The following is a 13,376-nucleotide window of genomic DNA, read 5'->3' on the forward strand; positions in this document are numbered from 1 at the left end:
GTGGCTGACAAGTTGGATGCGGGACAGGTGGGTGTCAGAGATTTGGAGATGTCAAATTAAAACATCTCCAAATATCTACTAAATTAAGATCTTTCATCAACGCTTGAACCTGAACTGCCATCTTGGATTTCTTAACTTTCTTCAGAGATTTATCTAATAAAGGTTCAAAAACACAATTAAAATCACCACCAACTAAAATATTATCATTAGCCTGACCCGAACATAAAAATGCACCTAAAATAAATATTTCATCATCTGCATTTGGGGCATAAATATTAAGTAAGGTCCAAAATTCACTAAAAATTTTACAATTCAATTTAGGAATACATCCTGGCTTTTCCTCCATTGATTGTAATTCAAAAGATAAATTTTTATGCATCAAAATTGCTACACCTTTAGCCTAGAATTAAATGAGGAAGAATATACATGCCCAACACAGTCCCTCTTTAACTTCATACTTTTTTCACGTTCAAATGTGTTTCTTGTAAGAAAGCAATATCAATTTTCATTTTCTTAATATATGCCAAGACTCGCTTATGCTTAATCGGACTGTTTAATCCTCGAACATTAAAAGTAGCAAACCTCAACTTTGACATATCTACTATTATTACTAAATACCAATAATATCTTTAAAAGAAAACTCAAATCAACATATATAGGTCCTCCAATAGGACAAAAAAATCACAAATTAAAAATTAACTAAAATGAAAATTTAATAAAATAAAGAAAGAAAAAAGAAAATTCCCCCACCCCAAAAAAAACTACCAAAAGGTAGTAATCCCCTAAGCAAAAATTGGGTGTGGGTCACCCACCAGTGGCTGATGACTAGTAAAGAACTTAGAGAAAATCTCTCCCTCCCCAGCTTGTAATAAATGTCTTGAAGAATAAATGATATTCTGGTATCTTTAGCGTGAAATTATACAATCCCATATTTTGCAGATTCTTGCTCTTTACATCAGTAAACTTATAAACAACTGAGATTTATTTTTCCTCATGTTCAGAGTTCCGATTTAATGTCAAGAGTACATACACAACATCACTTACAACCCTGAGATTCATTTTCCTGTGGGCCAGGCAGAATTGCCACTTATTGGTCATGCAAAATTGTACACGTGAAAACAAAAAAAGAAATGTAAACAAACTGACTGTGGAACACAGAGAGAAAAAAAATTAATTATGCACAGAATAAGAGTCCTTAAATTAGTTTGTGGTTGAGGAGTCTGGTGGTGGTGGGGGAGCAGCTGTGTCCTGAACCTGGTGGGTGTGAGTCTTGTGGCCCTGATACCTCTTTCCTGATGGCAGCAGCGAGAACAGAGCGTGTGCTGGTGGTGTGGATTCTTGATGATCACTGCTGGCCTCCAATGGCAGCATTCCCCATCAATGTTCTCGATGGTGGGGAGGGTTTTGCCTGTGATGTACTGGGCTGTATCCATTACCTTTTACAGGGATTTACGCTCAGGGATGTCCCTCTACCAGACCATGAAACATCCGGTCAACGCACTCTCCACCACACCTCTGTAGAAATTTGCCAGGGTTTTCCAAGTCATACAGAACCTCCACAAACTCCTGAAGTAGTCGAGGCCCTGACGAGGTTTCTTCACGACGCCATTCTTGGGTCCAGGAAAGATCCTCCGAGATAGTGGCTCCTAAGGACTTAAATTCACTCACAGTCTCCACCTTGTTATTAAAGATCTAACACAATTCCAATCTTCTCATGTAGTTTTTATTGGGCAACCAGTTATTTTTTCATGATGACGCCATTCTCAACTTATACCTCCATACACGTTGGCTAATTAAAACAGCTCACACGTTTTTAAAATGTTGCTGTTAGCGCACCACTGTTACAGAGCCAGCGATTGGGACCGGGCTTCGAATCCGCGCTGTCTGTGAGGAGCTTGTACGTTCTCCCTGTGTCTGCGTGGGGTTCCTCCCGCCATTCAAAACGTAGGTCAATTGGGTGGCACAGACTCGTGGGCCGAAAGGGCTTGTTACCGTGCTGGGCGTCTACATTTATAAAATCTTTATAACTTAAAACAAAATCAGAGAACACAGGGTAAGCCTGCCATTCCCGTTACACCCAGCACAGGAGGTCAGTGCTCAACTGCGGTCGCTGGGACCACGATGCAGAGCCTCCTCTATGAATTGTACGGCAACTCACAGCATTCCTTACTCAAACACGTCCACACACCCTGCCTGTCTCACGGGAACACAGAATTGTCCTTTTACGGGGGGGTGGGGGGGTGGAACCAAGCTGTGATTGGCGAAAGTTTGGTAGAAGTGTCATCCAAGTTAAATGTTTACCGTGTGGTTTCAGAACTGGAGTCACTGAGGCGTTTTCAACGAGCAGGTGAGTACACGAGTCGTAGATATCTTTAAACGTGGGGGTGGCAAGCAATGTCCCCTCTCGTTTTTAGCCGTCAGCGAGTGCAAAAATCGTATGTTGTGCAAATTTTATTCCTGTGACAAAAGTACGTGGGCACTGAATGCTTGTGCAAATGTAAACTTGACATTTTGTTTCAAGATCATTTGGACGCAGTCATGAGTAATAAAACTGTATTGGAATGATTTAATATAACACACGTATGATTGCATTCTATGAAGTAACAAGATTTTACGCACCTTTAAACAAACTTGCAGTTCTTTTACATTTCACGCCCTTTGCTTTTTTTGAATTCGACATGGTGAATCAATATTTTTTTCCAGTTAAAAACTCAGTAAGCTACCTACAGAATTTGAAACAGATCTTTGTAAGCTTTACGAACTGTCCGCTAAACGTGGCTGCAGCCGGGAGGCCGCTGTACCAACCGGAAAAGGGAAGGTGAAGTTATGTAAATTAGTGACGTGCAAAGGTGGTACGTTTGAAAAACCGACCAACTAGTTAACAGAAGCAGTTAGCTGAGAGATTACTTTCAATAAGAATCGTTATTAATGGCTACGTTATTTTAGGTAATCTACATTTGCTCTGTTGATTCACCTCATAATTGTAAATGCCTCGATCAAATCTCCCCTCATTCTTCTACGCTCCAGGGAATAAAATCCGAACTTGTTTAACCTTTTCCCTATAACTCAGTTCCTGAAATCCGGGCAACATCCTAGTCAATCTTCTCTGCACTCTTTCAATCTTATTGATGTCCTTCCTGTAGTTAGGAGACCAGAACTGCACGCAAAACCGCCCAAAGGTGGAGAGGGAGAAATTGTGGACATAATGGAGGAGAATGTAGATTGACAAATGTAAGAGAATTAAAACATATTCTTTGGACAATTTCTGCTGATGGCGAATCTGCGCTGTCCGCCTTGCGGTCGGTTAGAGGAAGTTTCGTGTTTTATAAAATAATATTGAATCTTATTTTGTTTTGGGCCAGTGAGCACCGGGGTTAAAAGGCAAGACCTTGGCAACGGTGAGAAATTCTTCAAGTAATACTAAGCGTTCGTACAGCATTTTGATTTGAGTTAAACCGCTTTTGTTGGCTACAATTCCTTGCATCTGTGCATTTGGACAGAAGTTGTTGCTGTGATTGATGTGTTATGTAAAATGTTGGAGGACAGTTTCTGTCTACGTGTATGGGCTGATATTACCCTCAAAACCACACTCGCCCTTCATTATTATTCTCTTCACCTTCTGCCACATCGATATAAATTTGAGAATCTGATATTAAGCGACAAAATCGCTCTCTAATCTTGAACTCAATCTTAATGCCGCCACAAAACATGAGTTATTCACGCAGCGATAGATTAACTTATTAACTCTTTGGTTCTTACCTGTAAACACCCTTGTTCATTCCTCTGAATGTCGGGGAGATTAGCAATCCGGAGTCAGAGGACGCGCACGGTCACCTGCTCCGGTTGGAGATATATAAAGTAAAAGCTGGACACTGGAGAAACTCAGCAGGTGTAGTAAAGGTAAAGATGCATGACCGACGTTTCGGGCTTGAGCCCTTCATCAAGGTACGAGCAAAATGTTGGCAGGAGCCTGAACAAAATGGTGGAGTGGAGAGCAGGAGGAAAGGGGACAGAGGGAAATAGAAGGAGAACCAGACCAGTCCCCCCTCCCGTCCCCCCCCCCTGCGGCTGTGCCCTCCCTCCCTTATCCACCTATGACCCCTTCCTTGTGGGACCGTGCTCCTCCCCCACCACCATTTTGCCCGGGCACCTGCTGACATTTGCTCGTCCCTTGGTGAAGGGGCTCGAGCCCGAATCTCTGGTTCTGCGTCTTTGCTCCGTGACGCGTTTCTCCAGCTGACGCACCATCGACAACTTCAGAGGCTGATCGCCATTTACTCACAGCAGAGTGGAGGCGCGCCCGGGATGATCAACTGTCCTGGACTGGGGGAGGGCTGTGGCACAGACGCCTTTATTCAAGGGCCAGTGGGGGGGGGCCCTCAGGCACAGTCAGCGCGGGGTGTGTCCTTGCCCATCCGAACCTATACACAGTGGTCTACCACACCGGCATCGTGTTTCTACTCCAACCACCGCGTCTGCAGACCTTCCTGTTTTAGCTCAGATGATAGCGGTCACGTTCGAAGCTGCTGTTAGTTATTCTCTTTCCAATGAACGCTGAGGGATCAGAGCGTGTTCAGTGTTCTTTATTTGCAAGACTAACTGCCCGCTCACGAGCTTGCTTCTTGCAATTCAATCCCACAAGACGATCCCTCTTCTCCCATCCAGAATTAACTGGCTCGTCTAACATTGAACAAGGCAGCAGGGAAGAGTGCAGTTTGGTTACAACAGCGGCGAAGTCTCACAGATTCTCACCAATATTTCCAATTTCGATATTAGGCAACTACAGTTTTAACAGTAGCAAAGTGAATTCCACCGTAAATGCCATTTTAATTTGGCATCTCTCAGAATATATTCTCCTTTATGAGAGAAAATTTAGTCTATTCGATAATATTTTTTATTTTGCAAATGATATCATAGAACACTACAGCACAGTACAGGCCCTTCGGCCCTCAGATGCTGTGCTGACCCATATATACCTATCAAAAAAATACTAAACCTTTCCTACCCCGTAACCCTCTATTTTTCTTCCATCTGTGGGCTCATAAATGCCCCTAACGTTCCAGCTTCACCATCACCCCCTGGCGAGGCATTCCAGGCCCCCGCAACTCCCTGCGTAAAAGAAACCTTTCCCCTGGCGTCTCCCCTGAAACTTTTTTTTGGAATATTCTACTTTTGATTCTCAAAGACTCGTACAAATCCGAACAAACGTCCACAATGGTATATAACATACAGAGCCCATGTTTTCCCCCTTTTGTCCACATCATCTTTAAAATCACCTGTAAATATGACTTCGGTCGAGTTAATCTGATCTGTGAAATGTTCTCGCACGTTCTTCGACATTCATTGTTTCTCCATTTAACTCCGGTTTCCAGTTGAATTGAACCGTAACTTTTCTGACTTTAAAAAAAATATTTCAGAGGCAGTTGGTCTCCGGATTGAACTGGGTAAAATGTTTTAATTTTATCAATTCCTCTCACCTGAAAAGTGAAGATATTGTTTGCTCTCCATATCGGCCTCAACCTATGTGGCCACTGGTGGTTTTTAGTATTTTTAAGTGTTTATTTCATGTTAAAATGGCATTATTATCTTTCTTACATGAATACCGTTCAAAATAATTACAAGATATCATCAACCGTGATACTGAAATTCATCGTCCGATTTATAAACATAGAGTTATCAGTTCCTGATTTTCAAAATTCACGTTCTAATATTTTGTTTTTAGTTGACAGATTGAAAGAAATACGTGGTAATTAAACTGGATGACATTTCCTTATGACCATATGTTTAGCTTCAAGTCCGATTGTACAAGTAAAACCTGATGAAACAGCGTTCCCCGCTCCTCGGTGCAAAACACACAGACACACACCCAGACATAACACACAGACAGGAAAGCAGTACAAGTATTTCATCTATACAGATAAATATTGTTACGTGAATATGAGAGTCTCGGAGGGTCAGTGTGAGCGGTTCCTTTGATCGTTCAACGTCCTCACTGCCCGTGGGAAGGAACTGTTCCCCAGCCTGGTGGGGTTGGCTCCGATCCTCCTGGATCTCTTCCCCGACAGGAGCAGCTGACAGATGCCGTGTGCGGAGTAGGAGGGGTCCTCGATGATTCTATGCGTCCTCTTCAGGCAACGAACCCGGCAGATCACGTCGATAGGAGGGAGACCCCAGTGGTTCTCTCTGTCACTCAAAAGGTCCTGTGGATTGACCTCTGATCCATTTCTCAGAACGATCGTACCCCACACTGTGATGCAGCCGGACAGGAAAACACTTACTTTAAGGAGGTGGTTTTCTTCCTACCCACATCCCAGTTTAAGTAATTCCTAGGCCATCGGAGCTCTGTGATCAGTAAGGTTGCTTAAGGTGGAATATGGGTGGGAAGGGAAGGTTGCAAATCACTGCTCTTGACTCAATTGTTATTTTGCTTGAGAAAAATGGTAATTGGCCCATTTCCTTTGGAGTTCTGAAACCCTGCACATAACGAGTCCATGAGGGACGATTAAAGCAGTAGCTTTCACACTTTTTCATCCCACCTTAAGCAACCTCTGACAGAGCCCCGATGGCCTAGGGATGACTTAAAGCGGGCGGTGAGTAGGAAGAGAAAGGTTGGGAACCACTGGTTTAAGGTGTTTCATTCAGGTACCAAATCAGCTGCATCAGCCCCCACCAAACCACGATTCAGATTTATTGTCTGAGTCACAGACAGCCCTGAGATTCGGTTTGCTGCGGAGCCCAGGCAGAGTGACTGGGAAGAAACTGTGTACAATGTACTCATGAAAACAAATAAAGAAAGGTGGCAGACTGCGCAATACAGAGAGGAAAAAGACAATGAGCCCTTTGACATAAAATAACCTTGTTCCTCACTTTATCCATCCTGTTTATTCAAATCATTTCCTCCTGAGACAATTGATTTTCAGCCTGTTTATTTAATCCTCTAGATTTGAAGAGAATCATTTCCATGTTAGGTAATGCAGACGTCGATCAGTGTGTGTTCAGTTCAATGGGTGGGGGGGGGGGGGTGGCAGCGCCACGTTGGTCAACAACCAGGCTCGGGCTTCAAAGCTGAGATGTCATAGACGATTACGGTAGTCGGCCAATTTCTACGGAATTGCGTTTAAAGTACCGGGGATCTGTGCGGCCCGTCGGTCCTCTGCGAAACCACACACAATTCCAATCGGTAAATCTATCCAGTGGAGTGAAAGTTGACTTTGGTTATCTTGAGAGTTGTGATTGATGACCCAATATTGGCGAAAAATATACTTCTGCAAACCCTCTCACCATGGTCCAAAATGTCATCATTTATACGATAAGCATCTTGCCTGCATTAATTAATAAAGTCAATCATCCCTGTCATTGATTTATTTTATTTTGGCAATCTCTGCGTGCCACGTTCCATTATTTATTTGAAATATAGGCGCCCGCTAAGTTATTTGTTCAAATTATAGATCAAAGGGAGGCACGTTATCAGTTAGCACACCTTTGTTACAGCATCAGAGACCCTGGTTCGAATCCCACGCTTGTAATGATGGAGATCATGGTTGCAGGACAACTAGCAATGCCTTACCTGGCTGCCACCATTGGGCTGACACACAGAGCAGGAGACATACAGTATGTAGAGCTGTAATGGAAGGTTGCAGCCTCATGGTCCCCCTCATGGTGCTGTTTGCCACAACTCTAAAGTAAAGAACCTTTTCTTTCATCCACGTGTTGTCTGAGAACTCACACACACAAGATGAAACATCGCTGTCTAAACGTTCTCCCCCTGGGGGCTCCGGACTGCTCCCACTGTCCACAACCTACAGGGGTTGTAGGTTAATCGGACGTGATTGGGCGGCACGTGCTCGTGGGCTAGAAGGGCCTGTTATTGTCCAAATTAAAATTTCACGTTTTGTGTTTATTTGTCTTTCTACTGATCCAGATAACTCGTTACGCTTCCAGACGTTTTTAATCTTTATTGATTCGTTTAATTCAAAAAATGGTTTCATTTCAGAGAACCAATTATATAAGAAAGGAGGAGCAGATAAAGATGCAGGTAACGTTCGCTGCGGTTACACTTTAATACCTCGATTTTATTAGGCTGTTGAGGGCACGGAGACCTTCAACCGAAATCCAAGGTGAGGTGAACGTCTACATTGTCACTTTAGTGAAATAGTGATTGAGTAGCATTTAACGCTCTCCCCTGGTTGTCTCCCATGTGTTAATTAAAGTTATGTGTGGTTGTAACATTTGTCTCACTGAACCTGAGACCCATCGCAGCACGTCAACCATGGTTAGAATCTGGCGCTATTTGTGAGGAGTTTATATGTTCTGCGTGGGTTTCCACTGCGGGCCCAGTTTCCTCCTACCCTTCAAAACGTACCGGGGGTGTTGGTCAATTGGGCGCCATGGGATCATGGGCCGAAAGGGCCTGTTACCGTGTTGAATGTCTAAATTTAAACTTAAATGGATAAAACCCGCCCGGGTTGAACATTTCATTCAAATTCATGTCCGAAAGCTTTTGGAATTGTAGAGACATTCATTTTATCTCTAGGCATCCCACCACGTGAGTATAGAATTAATCTGCAAAAGGCCCTCGGGCCATGTGATGGAACAGTTATAACCATTTATAGCCCAGAAACAGGCCAGGTTGGCCCTATTAGTCCAGGCCAAACACCTTCTCCCACCCAGTCCCACTGACCCGCATTTGGCTCATAATCCTTCACATCTCTCCCGTCCATATATCTATCCTTTTCCTTAAATATCAACATCGATCTCACTTCTACTACCACTGCAAGAAGTTCATTCCATATCCCCACCACCCTCTGCATGAAGAAGTTCCCCTTGTATTCCCCTAAACTTTTCCCCTTTTAATCTCAATCCGTGCCCTCTTGTTTGAATCTCCACCACTCTCAATGGAAAACACCTGTCCACATTGACTCTCTTACCCACTTATAATTTTAAATAATCAAATCACACCTCAATCTTCTACATTCCAAGAAATAAAGTCCCAGCCTGCACAACCTTTCCCTGTAACTCAAATCCTGAAAACTGGTAAATATTCTTTTAAACCTCCTCTGCACCACCAAGGGAAACATCCTACCTGCATCCACCCTATCTATACCTTTCAAAATACTCAACTTATTTTCAGAACATTGGCCTGTGAGAGGTAAGGTCGATATCATGCATTTATTTCCACTGATCTTACTGCAGACACGAGTTGTTTTTAATGCTCCTATTGGAGTTGCCAGTGGTTAGCGTTAACTCCTTTACTTTCATTGCCTCTATGGTCTTCTCACACTTTCCATTCACAACAGCCGGCAGAATTAGAGTTGATTAGATTTTGCTTCATTTGATACTAAAGATCCATCTTTTCTTTTCCCTGCACTTTTCAGAAAATACATTCCTGCGGATTCAGCTTGGTAAGTTTTAATAAAGAAAGTTGAATGTTGAGAATATAAATGTGGAGAAAAGATGCTCTTCAATGAAGTTGGCACCAATATTTTATCTTTCCCTGAAATCGAGTTTATTGTCATCTGATTGTACAAGTAGAATACGTAGAAAGATCGAGATTGGGCCTTTATTCATTGGAGCATTGAGGGTGGATTTGATAGAGGTATTAACATTATGAGGGGGGTAGGCAGGTAGATGTGAATAGGCTCTTCCCCTTGAAGATAGGGGAGATTGGAACGAGGGGTCATAACTTAAGGATTAGGGGGAAACTTTAGAAGTAACATGAGAGGGAGATTCTTCACTTAGAGAGGGGTGGCCGAGTGGAATGACCTTCTGGAAGAGTGGGTTGCAGCAGGTTCAATTCTGTCATTTAAGAGGTTGGATGAGTAAATGGATGTGAGAGGGTTGGAGGATTATGGGCAGGGCGCAGGTAGGTGGAATTAGAGGAGATCAAGTAAATCGGTACAGATTAGATGGGCAGAGATGGCCTTCTTCCGTAGTGTAATTGTTATATGGAAACAGCGTTCTCCAGCCCTCGGTGCAAAGGAGCTCAACCTCAGAGCCCCTCGCTGGTCCACTGCCGTGGTCTCCGTTCCATCAGTCGTCTCCTCTGCTTCTTCTCCTCAAACAGGGAGGGGGTGATCTCCCCATTTTCTGGTGCCTCACGCCAGTCCTCCACTCCCCAAGAGTCTGCAACCCCTCGTGGGCGGCGCCGATCACAGGCGTCGCCATCTTTGGCCCAGACCCCGTGATCGCGGAATTTTTACAACCACCCAAAAGAGAATTCACGGACAAAACCACCTCCTTTCATCGGAAATAGTCTGCTTTATAATTAATTTCGCCACTCTTGCATGCTCTTGGCCTGGACTCGTTGGAATTTAGGAGAATCTCATTGAAATGTTTTGAATGTTGAAAGGTGGGTACAGAGTAGATGTAGAAAGGTGTTTCCCACAGTGGAGTCTAGGACAAGAGAGTACAACTTCAGGATTGAAGGGTTCCGCTTAGAGCAGAGATGCCGAGGAATTTCTTCAGCCAGAGAGAGGTGAATCTGTGGGATTTGTTGCCACAGGCCGTTGTGGAGGCCTGGTCATTGGGTGTGTTTAAAGCAGAGGTTGATGGGTTCTTGATTAGCCAAGGCATCAAAGGTTATGGGGAGAAGGCCGGGCAGTGGGGCTGAGTGGGGAAACGGATCAGTTAATGGCTTGATTGACTCGCTGGGCTGAATAGTCTCTTTCTGCTCCTGTCTCATGGTCGAATGCCTCCCAAATCAGGAACAGTTTGTTATTAAAGTAGTTTGGAAAAAATGTGAGCCATTCATAACGTCAGCATGAACAGCCCAGTGCGAACTGTTAAATCCTGATCTTGTCAACTTCAACTGTAGTTTTGTAACTTAAGTAACATAGATCAGAAGTTATATTCACTTATATCTAATGCATTGACTGCTATTAATCATAAGATGCACACTCTCCCTTAATCATTACGTAACTTATTTCATGTTGATGTCCTGTTTTGTTTTGACACATTCCACAGTCAAAAAGCTGAAAGAAATTCAAGGTAACGCATTTATAAATGCACGTGCATGCAGAACATTTCCTGAAATCCAGTTGTGAGGCTCCGATAACTCAGTGGTTAGAGCGCTGGTCTTGTAAGCCAGGTGGTCGCCAGTCTGTCCCTCGCTGGGGCCTCGTTTCTGTGGGGGGGGCGTTGGACAAGGTGAGGCTCCGATAGCTCAGTGGTTAGAGCGCTGGTCTTGTAAGCCAGGGAGTCGCCAGTCTGTCCCTCGCTGGAGCCCCGTTTCTGTGGGGGGTGGTGTTGAACAAGGTGAGGCTTCAATAGCTCAGTGGTTAGAACGCTGATCTTGTAAGCCAGGGGGTCGCCAATCTGTCCCTCGCTGGGGCCCCGTTTCTGTGGGGGGCGTTTGAGAAGGGGAGTCCGTCAGTAAAGGGGTTTGGAGAGGGGGACACTGGGGGAGACTGACAGTAAAGTGGTTTGGAGAGGGGGAGTGGGGGTCAGTCAGTAAAAGGGTTTTGAGTGGGGGAGTGAGGGAGTCTGCCAATAAAGGGGTTGGGAGAGGGAGAATGGGGGAGTATGTCACTAAAGGGGTTTGGAGAGGGGGAGTGGGGAGTCTGTCAGTAAAGGGGTTTGGAGAGGGGGAGTGGGGGAGTCTGTCAGTAAAGGGGTTGGGAGTGAGGGACTGGGGGTGTCTGTCGATAAAAGGGTTTGGAGAGGGGGAGTGGGGGAGTCTGTAGGTAAAGGGCTTTGTAGACGGGGAGTGGAGGAGAATGTTGGTAATGGGGTTTGGAAAGAGGGAGTGGTGGAGTCTGTTGGTAAAGAGGTTTGGAGAGGGGAATGGGGAGTCTGTCGGTAAAGGGGTTTGGAGAGGGGGAATGGGGAGTCTGTCAGTACAAGGGGTTGGGAGTGGGAGAGTCTGTCAGTAAAGGCGTTGGGAGGGGGGACTGGGGGTGTCTGTCGGTAAAGGGGTTTGGGTCTGTAAAGGGGTTGGGAGAGAGGGAGTGGGGGAGTTCATTCTAAGATGCTGTAAAATCTATTAACTTGGAACATTCGGCCTTTAGATAGCAGAGGAGTTGAGGGATTGCTATTGAGTAGGAATATCAGAAGCTCTGTTCGTTAAGCTAAAGGTGACGTCTTCATAAATCCACGCTAAAATACATTTAATTCCACTTAATGTTGGGAATTGAAATTATAGAACAATTACAATAACAATCACAGCCGGAAACAATCCATCACAGCCCTTCTTGTCCGTGCCAAAACACTTACACTCTCCTCGTCTCTAATGAGACATTCTGCTGTAAAACTATTTATCGTTATGAAATATTGACGTCAGAACAATTTTTTTATTATCAGAGTTGAAGAAGGAGAAAGACTGTCCAGGTAAGTTAATTATTCATTGAACATGATGAACCAAATTTTCATTGGACACTTTAAGGTGAAATTTTCGCTGTATCCTCCCCCATTTTTTAATCTAAGTATAACTGTTTTCAGATATTGATTAAAAATCCTTGAATAAATTTCATATTTTCATGACCGCTAGGTTTACAGATTTTGCTTTTTCAAATGAAATGATAATTCACGTCCTTATTCGAGGTTTTCTGTTCCTTTATTGATGTTCTGAGGTGAGGATTTCTCTCTGGAGTGAAGAAGGATGGGGTGTGTCTACAATATTCTGAGAGGCATGGGTGAGGTGGGCAGCAGGTAGGTTTTGTCCAGGGCGGGAAGAGCAAACACCAGAGGACCTCTGTACAAAGTGACGTTTAGGGGAGACATTGGGGGTACGTTTATTTATACAGAGAATCGTGGGTGCCTTGAATGCTTCGCCAGGGGTGGTGGAGGCTGGAACATTGTGGGAATTTAAGACAGGCGCATGGACGGAAGTAAAATAGAGGGTTATGTGTTCAGGAGGGTTTAGATTATAAGATATAGGCCAGCACAACATGGTGGGCCGAAGGGCCTGTACTGTGTTGTAGTATTTTATGTGAATGGGAGTCTAAAGCTGCTTTCAGGTTGCCACAAAGCCCGACTGAAAAGCCGCCTATTCCACCCCAATGCGGCTGTCGTAGTCACTTGAAAGTGGAGAACCCGGCCAGGAGGAGCACTTACCTAACCCTCCTCCTGTAGGTATAATCTCCGGCTCCGATAACCCCCCCCGTGGAACCTGAAAGCAGCACCAGGCAAAGCGTCTAGCAGCGTTCAGGTACCGAGCAGTCCCCGCTGCCTGACAGTCGCCTGGCACAGGTCATCAGGGCTGGGGGCAGCCGTCCAGCCCTGACGTCCCACGCCGGCCGCCCCAGCCCCGTAGTCCCGCGCTGTCAGGCAGCGAGGAAGGGGCTGTCGGCAGCGGGGAGGCGAGCTGCCAGACGGCTGCCCCTGCCCCAACTCGGGAGCCGGTGTTTGCTCTGCGGAGCCTCTCCTCGCTGCGGACCTTT

General features: G+C 44.8%; 1 protein-coding gene across 23 annotated transcripts in view; it reads left to right on the forward strand.

Annotated features, from left to right (window-relative positions):
• LOC138754670 (myosin heavy chain, clone 203-like) overlaps positions 1-13,376 on the forward strand; it is a 132,387-nt gene that overhangs the window by 92,747 nt on the left and 26,264 nt on the right. For 22 of the 23 annotated variants that reach the window (XM_069919295.1, XM_069919294.1, XM_069919315.1 and 19 more), the window contains 9 exons: positions 2,315-2,347; positions 3,363-3,398; positions 5,418-5,444; positions 5,723-5,746; positions 6,942-6,968; positions 7,994-8,035; positions 9,375-9,401; positions 10,963-10,986; positions 12,298-12,324. In XM_069919295.1, the coding sequence (XP_069775396.1) occupies positions 2,315-2,347; positions 3,363-3,398; positions 5,418-5,444; positions 5,723-5,746; positions 6,942-6,968; positions 7,994-8,035; positions 9,375-9,401; positions 10,963-10,986; positions 12,298-12,324 (267 nt within the window). The remainder of the gene's footprint in view (positions 1-2,314; positions 2,348-3,362; positions 3,399-5,417; positions 5,445-5,722; positions 5,747-6,941; positions 6,969-7,993; positions 8,036-9,374; positions 9,402-10,962; positions 10,987-12,297; positions 12,325-13,376) is intronic. The other variant, XM_069919296.1, reaches the window with a different exon arrangement.

The sequence above is a fragment of the Narcine bancroftii genome, chromosome 2, assembly GCF_036971445.1.
Source record: "Narcine bancroftii isolate sNarBan1 chromosome 2, sNarBan1.hap1, whole genome shotgun sequence".
NCBI lineage: Eukaryota > Metazoa > Chordata > Chondrichthyes > Torpediniformes > Narcinidae > Narcine > Narcine bancroftii.